At 38.0% G+C, this 12981-nt stretch overlaps 1 protein-coding gene across 1 annotated transcript in view; it reads left to right on the forward strand.

The window, feature by feature from the left end:
• The window catches only part of TTC6 (tetratricopeptide repeat domain 6), a 47937-nt gene that overhangs the window by 30378 nt on the left and 4578 nt on the right, over positions 1-12981 (forward strand). Inside the window, exons 9-10 of the mRNA XM_015570204.1 lie at positions 3859-4011; positions 4852-5022. Coding sequence (XP_015425690.1) covers positions 3859-4011; positions 4852-5022 — 324 coding nt within the window. The remainder of the gene's footprint in view (positions 1-3858; positions 4012-4851; positions 5023-12981) is intronic.

Below are 12981 nucleotides of genomic sequence, written 5' to 3' on the forward strand. Positions count from 1 at the left end.
GATCTGGCCCACGGGCCGTAGTTTACCCACGGCTGCTCTAGGTAGCCTTTTCTTTCTTTTTTTTTTTAAAGAAATATATTTTATTGATTTTTTACAGAGAGGAAGGGAGGGAAATAGAGAGTTAGAAACACCGATGAGAGAGAAACATCGATCAGCTGCCTCCTGCACACTCCATACTGGGTATGTGCCCACAACCAAGTTACATGCCCTTCACTGGAATCGAACCTGGGACCCTTTTGTCTGCAGGCCAACACTCTATCCACTGAGCCAAACCAGTTGGGGCGGGCCTCTAGTTATTAATACAACAATAGCAAAAGCATCTTTTGAACAAGAGTGAGAATATATTTGACTCTTTACTGGTGATGGGGATACCTGCTCTTTCTTTGGTTAGGAACAGTTTACCTTCCTCTTACTATTAGTGTCCACAGAAGCAGTAGGAAGCAGTTTCTCAGCAACCCTGCCTGGGGAACCCATCTGGGGGCTTGGTATACTAGTGAAATGAGGATCTTTTGAATCTGGTTCCTTTAACACCTTCACCCCTTTCTACCTCATCCCACATTTATAGACAACTTTTAAAATTTGCCTGATGAGCTTCACATATAAGAACCTGGGCAGCACTTGTTTCACTAGCTCATATCTGGACTTTCATAGCTTCTCTCCTATTGAATTAGTGGAAAGCTAAAGGGAATAAACAATGTATGAAAGTTTTGAAGTGGACTCCAGCCATGCAATGGATCAGACAACCACTGTATAAGGACTTCTGAATTTAGGGCATCTTCCAAATGGCAGTGAATTAGAACATACTGGGAAGGCAAGACACCCGGCATTTGTCCTTCCAGCAAGATGGAAGAGTGCTACTCTGTGTGAGGCCAAGCAGCTCTCTGAGTGCTTCTTGGGACACTCTGTCCTGACCCATGCACTCAAAAAGTTCTTTGCACTAATAAAATATGTTCATTGTGAGAAATGCTCACCTGTCCAAATTCAGATAACGGACGCAGAGACAGAAGTATGGCAAAAGTGAGACTTTTTAAATTTTATTTTATTGTTTAAAGTATTACAGATAGCAGTACATATGTCTCCTTTTTTTCCCCATTGACCTTCCCCTGCTTCCTCTACCCCACCCCCACCCCCTGCACATGCCCTCACCAACCCCTCACCCCCCAGTGTCTTTTGTCATTGGTTATAATTATATGCATGCATACAAGTGCTTTGATTGATCTCTTACCTCCCCCCCCCCAACACTCCCCAGCCTTCCTGCTGTAATTTGACAGTCTGTTTGATGCTTTGCCTCTGTATCTATCTTTTTGTTCATCAGGTTATAATGTTCTTTATAAAGATGAAAACGAGACTTTTAATACGTCCATGAGAGCAGGTGTTCATCACTATTATATTGGTACACTTGGGGCAGCCAACACAGTCTATTTATTCAGTCTCTCCTCCAGTTCCTCATTGGCTGAGTACTATGGGGTCACCTGTTTCCTCATACATTGCCTAGGTCTTGATATCTTCCATTAGACTATTTAAAAAAATTGGATTGAGGCCCTCTCTAGCCGCCTCTATCTCCCCCTGTCTAGCCGAGGCGGGCACCTGTGTGGGGAGGTGTGTGTGGGAAAGAGGTTTTCCACCATGATGTTGGCCCACATACACAGTTCTTTGTTCCTATATCCTCTTTTCTCCTCCCTGCATTCTGTTTGCCCTGGGGAAATTCAGCAAATTCCATCAAAAGCTGACCATTCTGGAGATGGATCACAGAGGTCCATTTCCTACATAGTGACCTCCTTGAAATAAAGTGCTAAAAGTGCTGTATTCTCCATGAAAAGGAAATAAATAATCTTAAATTCTCTTTTAATTTAAAAAATTTAAACACTCGGCAAAAAAGTATATTCAAATATTGTAAATTGCAGAAATTTCTTTTAAAATGCAATTAAAGTTGATTTTTTTTCATTTAAAAATAAGTGAGTTTGGCTGGTTTAAGATTACTAATATTGAAAGTGGTTGTTGCGATTGGTGGTTATAGTGAGTTATTCCCAAATTCTTCTTAATAAGGGAAATAAGCTTGCCTTCTAAGAATTAAACATAAAATTAGCCATTATTGGATCACAGTAGAAACTTGCAAAGTCAATTTAAAGAGATATACATGATGACTACCAAAGCATCTAGAGCTGACTGTAACCCAGTGGAATGAGTTATCATCATTTATTGCATTTAATAAGCATTTACTGAGCACATATTATAGGAAAGAACTGATCTAGGCCTAGGAATAGAGTAATGAACAAACTATACGTGGTTCTTGGAGTTTACTATCTAGTGGAGAGATGAGCATCAAGTAGTCATATGATTGGTTATTTAGTTATATGCATGACAAGTGCAACAAAGGAAAAGGTTGGGTTTTTGCAACATTTATAGCAAGGAAACCAAGTTTTTAGGAGTAAAGGAGAGCTTTTAAAAAAATTAACATTTAAATTGAAGTGTGAAATACTAGTAATTAATCAGGCATAGGAGTTGGGGGTAGGACAGTGTTAGGATAGTAAAAGAGTTGGAGGGCCCAGGAAATGGAATGTTAGGGATTGTGGGGAGTGATGTGAGGTGAGACTAGAGAATTGAATGATAACTGGAGGCGAAGGCCTTGCCAGTAAGTTAAAAATGTGAGTATCACTAACTAGAGCAGTGACATTCGATTCAAGTTTTATGAAGATGTTACTGGATGCAGATCAACTTGGAAAAGGACTAAAAAAAACATTAGTTTGAGGAAGGATTGAATCAGGAGAGGAAGGACTGAAGAAGAGTTCAAATCCTCCTCAGGGGACAGTGATCATTTGTTCAGTAAATACAGTTTTCCTTACTGTGTGCTTAGCACTAGAGTTATGGAAGTGAGCAAAACCGATGTTGTGAGGAGCTGATGACAGATATAATCTTACTGTGAGGCTGTTTGCAGCTTAATATTCTAATAACTTAAGTTTGCCTGACTCCTTGATATGAAATGAATTTGTGATGAATTATGTGGTGAATTTCACATAATTTGCCAAGAGGGAGAAGATTTGCTGGTTAAAGAACAGTGTCTTATTAGTTACATCTCACTAGTTATATGCCTTGTTAGTTTTATGCAAGAGTCACTAGGCTCATCTTGGTTAATGTGAGTCAGCTTCTGAGATTCTGGCCAGTGGGTGTTTGAGCTCATGGGAATACTTGTAAGAGACAGGCCCTGGACCATGTTGAATTCATCAACTCACTGCCTTCCTGCAAGGAGGTATTTAGTTGCCAGTTGGTCTTCTCTAGGAAATATTCTGACATCATTCTATGCACAACATCCCTCTCCTGACCTTTTTTCTTGTTTTCCAGTTGTCACTAAGGTTAGTATAAATAGATGCTTCATAGATTTGCATGCATTTTCCATGGAATATGTATAGTGACCCTAAAATTCCAGGTGCTTGTACAATTTATCAAAATAGGTTTCACACCAGTAGTTTATGCATTTATTTATTCAACACATATTTATTTTATTATGTATATTATGCATAACCAGAGATCCAATGCCAAGCAAATAAACACAATTTCTGCCTGTGTATGCAGAGCTCAATGTTGTGGTGCTTGTCCAAAGCATATGTGTTTCACACGGTGGCTGTGATTTTACGTTGTCCAAGATTGGTATGAAATGACTCTATTAGATTTATTTTAATTAATTAAAAATTCGGTGTAAATACTCAGAGGCAATTATAGCCTACTTCTTGTTTAAAATATCTTACATTTAGCACTGTATAAATATATGCTTTCTAAAGGTTTTATTTGATTAAGTTAGAATCAAATATTTGTCATGTTATGGATAATTTCCTACTTCGTGTAAATGGAAAATTATTTTAGGCCCAAGAAAAATTCCAGAAAGCTTGGAACCACTTTACCATTGCCATAGAAGTTGATCCAAAGAGCTACCTAGCCTATGAAGGAAGAGCTGTGGTCTGTCTTCAGATGGGTAATAACTTTGCTGCAATACAGGATATTAACATTGCCATTAAGGTAAAAATCCACTTAGATTGTGTTATAATTAGCATAAATTAACACCATCAATGAATAGGGTTAAGTAAAAAGATTCTGTTATGTTTTAAAGTGATTTGTAGAGAAAATAATATATATATATTTTGTTCCAAGAGATTCCTAAAGAATTATTATGGCTTGCAAGTTCTATAACCTGAATACATTTAAAATTCAAAAAAAAAAAATTCCTGGTAAATGTTGATTCTCTCAGTAAATGCAATTTATAGTTTTATGGCGTCAATATTATTTTGTAATGAAAAATGAATGCCAAAAAAATAATGTTCTGGGTTTGAAGGAACTACAGGAAGAATAATGTAATTCCCCAGGTTCTTCTGTAGTGAAAAGGCAAATAAATACCTCAGGTTTTGTATACAATGAAAGAAAATCTTCCTCTTTATTTTCTAGATTTTTGGATTCTGTTTCTGTTGCTTCGGGTAGATGTTGTAATCTTTGAGGTGAGAAAAAGGGAAGACCTGAAAGATCATTGCTGCTGCTTAGAACAAATAAACATGTTAACTATTTAATTTCTTTTCCAGCTTTAACAGAGCTAAGCAGATAAGCTTTCCCCCATGTTCTTTGGAAAGGAACTGAGTAAAGCACTAAGATTATTTATTTTATTATAACCAAAATCAACAAAGTGTTGACATTGAACCAACTTCATACTGAGACCTCTCACAAAATATTTGCTCTAATAGGGCTTCACCTGAACTATAAAGTTACTAGCTTCCCACAAGTAGATTTCATAACGTTCATTTTTGCAGATATGAAATCAGAGATAAATACTATTCCCAGATGCTAAATACTCATACTATTAAATTGCAGATCAATACTACAGCAGAATTCTTAACAAATCGTGGTGTGATTCATGAGTTTATGGGCCAGCAACAAAATGCAATGAGAGACTATCAAGCAGCAATTTCTTTAAACCCTACATACGCACTGGCTTACTTTAATGCAGGAAATATCTACTTTCACCACAGGCAGTTTTCCCAGGTAATGTGAGTTTTCCTTAACATTTTCTTTTTACATTAAATGCTTTCTTTGTTATATATAGTTTCAAAATTCAGTCCTTATATCCTAGGCTAATCATTAGTTCTTTTTTAAACAAGTGTCCTTCGTAAGAATGTTTATAATTAATTAAATGTTTAACCTCTCTGGATTTATTCTCATTATCACCATCCATTCAACATTTGTCCAGCAAACATTATTTTGGACTTACCAAAGTGTCTTGCTATCCATTCTTTATCTTTTTGAGTCAGAAGCTAATCATTTATTGTCACCTTTTCATTTCTATTGTAATAAATTATTATGGTTATGACTTTTCTCCAAGTACTGCTTTTAGCAGTATCCTACATATTTTGGCCTTTGAAGTTTTAATTTTTGTTTTCCCAAAATTTTGCACTTGTAATTTTATTTCCCCTTTGGCTCAATAATAAATTAATAAGGCATTTGAAATGTCCAGATAAACAGACTTTTATATTTTCTAGTTTGGGTTCTTATTGATTTTTTAAATGTGGTCTAATATATGGCAAATATTGGAAAACATTAAAGGGTTCTTTTCAAAGAAGTATAAGATATACCTTATTAATTATATTTTTAATTAGTCAATATCCATTCTTCTCTTTTTTTCATTTGGTTGACCTTGGACTGAGAAAGGTTTATTGATTTGGTTCTATATAGTTTTTGATATTTCTTGTAATTTATGCTTTATGAAAATTGCTGCTGCATTATTTCTTGTATAGATATTAATACATATTATATATGCACTATATATTGTAATCTTCAGCATTATAAATGTCCTTCTTTGTTTTTTAAAGCTCTTTAGAATAAATCAGATCTGACCTCTGATTCCATTTGGTTTGCTTTTGCCTGGTATTTCTTTGTCCTTCCTTTTATTTTCAACATTTAGAATTTTTTGTTTAAGGTGTATCTCTTTTGTGTAGCATAGAGTTGGATTTTGCTTGGGGGTGGGCTGAACAGGGTTAATGGAGGCAAAGGGATACTTATGTAATACTTTCAACAATAAGGAATTATTTTTAAAAAAGAAAAAAAAGCCAATTTGAATGTAATTATCTTTTAATAGGTGGGTTAAGCCCATTTTCATTTTGGCATAATCAATATGTTTGTTTTTGTTCTGTTATTTCTGCTTTCATGTATTTTAGAAGGATTTTGTTCTGTGGTCTGTTTAATTTTTTTCAGTTTTTCTGATATTGAGAAAATTTACAGTTTTGCCCTAGTGGCTGCCTTTATAATAGTAGTTTTGAGAAATAGTACCCTTATTTCCTTGTATTTTTAGTTTCTCTACTATGAACAACAATAAATTACTCTCCCTCTCATCTATTATTTAATTTTACTTAAAGTATTCTCTTTTACATTTTTTTCTATTTGTATTCTTAAATATGCTTGAGTTTATTGTATCAGCTTACTATCCACTGTCACTGTTATTCCATTTTCTTGTGAGTTTCATAATTCCTATACTGCCAAAGGATTTAATATCTGCGTATTATTTTGTTACTCTTATTTCAAATTTTCATCTTAGTTCTCCAGTTAAGTATGTTCAATTCACATTACCAGATTTTTTGCCAGTTGCCATCCCAACCAGTTATTTCTTGGTTGTCTGAAATTGGTCCCTTAATGGAGTCCTGAGAAAGGGCTCATGCGAACCATATTCCTTGGATTTTTTCATGTTCATCACCGTTTGCCTCCAGCCTTTATATGTTAAGGAGACGTGTCTGGGTTTAAAAACCTTGGCCTCTTTTTTCCCCCTTGAGTATCTTGTGCTGTTTCACTGTTTTCTGATATTGTAAGTTGATGTCAAGAAGCTGAATACAATTCCATTTTTGTTATTTGTGACTTTTTTTTGGTTAGGATAACCAAATGTTTTTAATGAAAAGTTTCAACAATGCACGCCTTAGAGTTGACCATTGGTGCCAGAGTTAATAAGCACACAGTATGTGGTTTCAATATGTAGATTTCAGAAAAGTTTTGTTGAATTCAGTGAAAATTTTTTTTTTCTGTTTTGTGGTTTTGATTTTCTTCATTGGGCAACTCTATCTCCTGTCCTTTAGCTTCTATATATCAAGTGTTTTTCTCATTTCTTAAACCTCTTAATTTATTTTTCATGTTTGTTGCCTTCTTCACTGCGTTTTTTGAGATATTTATTGTCCCCTTGTAGACCTTAGAATTCAAGTTCTCTTTAGATTTCTGTTTGTTTGTTTGTTTGTTTTTGTAGTTCTGTCATGTTTCCATGTCAGACCTTATTGGCCATAACTTTTCTGAGAGCCTTTGTTTCTGAATTACTTCTTTCTTAAATGGAATTGCTTTTATAATGATTTTTTTCTAGTTCATTTTGAAATGCTATGTTATAATCTTTAATCTAGACTGTAGCAGTACTTTTTTTCTGGTGAGTTTTTACTTTCAAAAAATTAAATTACTTTCATCGTTGTTTTTGCCATGAAGGCAGGTGAATTACTTTTCTGTTACTCATATTTGAATGTAAAAATTATTTTCCTTTTCTGGTAGCAGAGGTTCTTGTGGGAAATAGCCTCTCTCGGTTTGGAAGGCTGTCACAAGGTCTGTGTTTCTCCGAGCTTTTCACAGCCCTTGCCTTCTAAAATAATGCACTCATTTTAAAAAGTTGTTTTTATTGCCTGCATTTTTTGAGACCTGCCACCTTTATATTCTCCTGCACCACTCAAAACTGTCACCACATTTCTTTTTTAAAAAAATATATTTTTATTACTTGCAGAGAGGAAGGGAGAGGGAGAGAGATAGAAACATCAATGATGAGAGTCATTGATTGGCTGCCTTCTGCACGCCCCCTACTGGTGACTGAGCCTGCAACCCAGGCATGTGCCCTTGACCAGAATTGAACCTGAGACCCTTCAGCCCACAGGCTGATGCTCTTTCCACTAAGCCAAACCGGCTAGCGCTCACCACACTTCTTAATAAAACAAACTTTGAGGCTTTCATGTGTGAAGAGGCTATGGTTCTTATCTATATTTCACTGAAAATATTCAGCAAATATTTCCTGTTTCCACTTAGCTTCTTTCAATCTCCACATATTTATGATGTACCTGCCATGTGATAGGCATTTATAAATGCCCTGAGGATACAGAACCAAACAAGGTATAAAAGGATTCTCTTATGATGTAACTTACATTTTATTGGAGGAAGAAATATAAAATAAATAAGAAAATATTTGAAGTGATATATGCCTAATACAGTCTCACATAAGCATTATTACACCAGTATTAGCATATCTGTGAAACTATATAAGATTACCTGGTAACTAGTATAGATGGAGAGAAAGGGTTTAAGGAACAAGTCCTGGGTAGCACCAATGTTTAGAAATGAAGCAAAAAGGAGAGGCCAGAAAATAGACGGAGGCAGGAGCATCCAGCCAGGCTGAGCGGAGAGCATATCACTCTCAAGGATAAGTGTTTTGAGAAGAGAAAAGTGTCCTGTGTCAAATGCTGCTGAGGTGTCAAGGACAAGGAGGATGGAAGAGATCATTGAGGACTTTGGCAAGAACACTGTTGGAACAGCAGTGCAGCAGAGGCTTGAGCGGGAAGGGTTGGGGAGAAAACGTGAGGTGAAGAATTAGGGACCGTTCCGCTGGTTCAAGACATTCTTCTGTGAAGAGTGGTGAAATGGGAGTAGTAGCTAGAGTGGGTTAAGAAGTGTTGTTGTTGTTTTTCAGATGAGGGCTAACTGATTCATGCTTCTATAATAATGAGAAGGGTCTAGGACCGTGGTCGGCAAACTGCGGCTCACGAGCCACATGCGGCTCTTTGGCCCCTTGAGTGTGGCTCTTCCTAAGCCTTAGGAGTATCCTAATTAAGTTAATAACAATGTACCTACCTATATAGTTTGTCTAAACAATTTGGCTCTCAAAAGAAATTTCATTCATTGTACTGTTGATATTTGGCTCTGTTGACTAATGAGTTTGCCGACCACTGATGTAGACTCTAGGATAAAGGTAGAAGTTATTGATGCAGGAGAGAGTGGCAGGGACAATTAGGATCAAAATCTTTGAGAATTTGATGGGGTTAGAGTTTGGAAGTTGCAGGGGTAGCCTTTGCTTGGAGCAGGATGCATGATGCATTATGTCATAAGGGAAGGTAGAGAGGGCACAGCTGAATATAGTTTGGTAAATATTGATACTAGGCATTCCTACTGGTTATATTTCCTCCATTAAATACAAGCATCAGTTGGCAGTTGGGGGTGGACAGTTAAAAAGAGAAACGGTGGCTAGGAGTTTGGTAGAGAAAATGTGAAATGCTTGTGTTAGAGAGTGGAGGGTGAACACACCAGGGAAGTATAGCAGAAAAGATTAAGTCCTCTTTGTCTTTCAGTGCACAATTCTTTTTTTTCTCTTTAAAATTTCTTCAATTACGGATGACAATATTTTTATTAGCTTTAGGTGTATAGCATAATGGTTAGACATTTATATAATTTAAGAAGCAGTCCCCTCATCTGGCACCATCCATAGTTATCAGACAACATTAAGCTGTCATTTGAGGTTTATGGTCATGAATTTAAAATGAGATCTTGACTCTGCTGATTTGTATACAATTCTTTCTATACAGATTCAATGCTACTTTGTGTCGCTCCACACTTGTTTCTGTATGTTGATCTCTTATCTACTCACTCCAATTAGATTGTAAACTTGTAGAGCCAGGAATTGAAACCCTTCCTTTTATCCCTAGATTTCCTTACTCAGAAAGCTTGTCTGTACCCGTGGTTTAGACTGCATGCCACCCACCACCTTTCTTCTGAGCTCCTAACCCATATTTATCACCAGTTGCTAAATCTGGATATTTTACAAATGCATTAGGGCCAAAACAGAATTTCTATATCCTCTACCCTCCTTCCAGTGGTTCTTCAAATAAATCTTCTCTCAATTTAAAGTCACCCTAGTAAAAACACCAGAGTCAACCATGACTTTCTCTTCCTCTTCTCCTTAATCTAATCCGGTCAGTTTTGCTTCTCCCCCACACACCCCCACACCCCGCCCGGACTTATCCCTTTCATTCTGTGTCTCCTGACATTGCCTTGGTTTAGCTCTTATTCTTCCCAAGTTAGAGCATGACCCTGAACAGCTTGCTGATCCCTGTGATGAGCCTGGTTGACCTCAGTGGTGAATCTAGGTGCTTGGACAGAGAATTGTTGAAAGTCTAATTCTTTAAGGCATGAATGAGACTTGTAGCTGAGATCTCAGTGGACAGCTGGGAGGCTAATATTTCCCTAGGCTGACAAGCCAGAGTCAATTGATTTAAACTTCATCAAACTCAGACCACTCTCTGGCTAGGTCCTAACAATGTTTCTTTGCACCATGGAGTTAGTTAATGAGATGAAGACCACTAAAATGCCCAGAGCAATTTTCTGTTACCTTAAATGTTTAAGATCCACATGAGAAGGAGACCTTTACATTTTAAACATATTTGTCATTAATAACTCTGGGCATCATGTATGACACTTTTCAGTTAGAACTGAAGTGTAGTTTGATAAATATTTTTTAATATGGCTCTTTCTTAAAAACTGGGGGATACATTTGCTGGGCAAATATTTTATCTAAAATGTATGTTGCCCTCTGTCTTTATGTATTGGATGATTGGGCTTTATTAAAGACAAGCAGACTTTAATATAATCATTCAGCTATATTATTATGCTCCAGGTCTCTTACCTTTGTTTCTGACTATACTGGAAAGATTTATGGTCAGGAGAAAGGGTCCTTCGACAGAGCAAATAATCTCTAGAGGGTTAAAACATGTATGCATTTTGACAACTTTAATCATTAATTAGTGACTTAATGCTTTTAAACCACTTTTGGATGAGCTATGTGTATGCATCATGAACTACAGGTGACCTTAAAAAATAATTGGATCTGCTTTCTAATTAATTACAGTTATAAGGGCATTAGAACAATTGTTAAAAAATCAAGGCCATCCATTGTGGTTGGTGTTTTTGGCCTCTGATTCATAGTTAATATTTCTATACTTCAAAAGTCCTATTTAAATGTATAGGCTTTCATATCTATATATATAAAAGCCTACTATGCTGAGTGTCTGCCTGATTGGTCAACCATTCAGTTGACTTCTCCACCAGTTGTTAAGACATGCACTGACCACCTGGGGGCAGACACTCCGACTGGTAGGTTAGCTTGCTGCTGGGGTCCGGCCAATTGGGACTGGGTGAGATGGGCCAGACATGATCTGGAGCCCTCCCGCAGTCTCTCCCCAGCTGGCCAACCTCCTGTGGTTCCTTCCTGGCTGGCCAGCCCTGATTGGCTCTGATGGGGACTGGGCAAGATGGGCCTGGCACGCCCTGGAGCCAACCTCCTGCAGTCCCTCCTGGGCCTCTAAAATATTTCTTCTAATTAATTTCCTTTCAATGTGCACAGATTCATGCACCAGGCCTCTGTTTTTAAAGAATATATTTTGGTAATTTTAATAGAAAGGTAGATTGTTCAAAGTTAGGTATATATTGTGTTTTGCTAAATTCTAGTATTTTTAGCTGTGGCAGGCATTAATTCTTCCTGACTGAAGTCCTGCTTTGGTGATGTACAATTGTGTCACCTTTATTAATCATCTATCAGTCAATTAGGGTGAAGCCTAAATTGCTTTTGTTGTTGTTGTTGTTAATCCTCACCTGAGGATATTTTTGCCATTTATTTTCAGAGAGAGTAGAAGAGAGAGAAGGGGGTGGGCAGGAGAAACATTGATTCAAGAGAGACACATAGATTGGTTGCCTCCTGCACATGCCTTGACTGGGAATGGGACCTGAGACCTTTTGGTGTGTGGGCTGACACTGTAACACAGGCCATGGCCTAAGTTGCCTTTTGAAGGAAGTCTTATCCCTGCTCAGAGTTGTTCCCTTGCATAATTTCTGATGATTGTGAGTCCAGCTTTCTGTTCAGGAGTAAATTCTCTTTAAGCTCTTCACAGGTTGCCAGGTCTGTTGCCATCTTAACATCCTCAATTGCACTTAACTGCAGCATAAAAGAGTTGCCATTCTGGGATGAGATGGGTTACAAAATCTTGATCTACTTGCCTCTCAAAAGTCATAGGCAGCCAAATTTCATGGAGTACTGCCTGAAGACTATGATGTATCTTCATTTATAGACACTGGGAAAAATGTTATCTATCTATCTATATTAAAGGCTAATATGCAAAGTGTCCCTTTGGGAGTTTGATCGCTCGCTATGGCGTACGCTGACCAGCAGGGGGCAAGGCAGAAGGAAGGAAAGCTGCAGCCAGGGAAGGGAGACCCTGGCCAGGAGCTGGTAAAGAGAGGTGCCAGCCAGCAGCCAGAAGGCCCCAATCCACCCTGATCGCTAGCCAGGCCTAGGGACCCTACCCATGCACAAATTTTGTGCACCGGGCCTCTAGTCCTATAGTAATAAAAGACATTCAAATTGACCGTACTCTCCCTATGCCTTAAGCCATACCCACCAGCCAATCAGAGCGACTATATGCAAATTAACCCAACCAAGATGGAGGCCGGCAGCCCACGGAGCTGGAGTAAGCAAGAGGCTTGCTTGCTCCAGTGATGGAGGAAGCCAAGGTTCTCCACCTGCCATGGCCTGGCTCTGAGCTACACTGAAAGCAACAAAGTTTCAATTATAGAAGGTAAACAAACCTCAGATATTCAACTAGCCATGGCCACTGAGCTGGAGCAAGCAGGAGTGAGTTGCCCCTGGTGATGGAGGAATCCAAGCTTTCCCCAGGCCTACACTAAAGGCAATAAAGTTTCAATTATAGAAGGTAAATAAATCCCTGAATAAAAAAGAAAAAAAGAAAAAAAGGAGAGGCTTGGAGCTTACATTGCCAGGGTGCTTGGCCAGGCTGAAAACGGCCCTCAGCTCTTCACCCAGACTGGCCAGGCACCCCAGCGGAACCCCCACCCTGATCCGGGACACCCTTCAGTGCAAACCAGCTGGCCTCCACC

Source organism: Myotis davidii, unplaced genomic scaffold, assembly GCF_000327345.1.
Source record: "Myotis davidii unplaced genomic scaffold, ASM32734v1 scaffold304, whole genome shotgun sequence".
In the NCBI taxonomy this organism is placed as follows: domain Eukaryota; kingdom Metazoa; phylum Chordata; class Mammalia; order Chiroptera; family Vespertilionidae; genus Myotis; species Myotis davidii.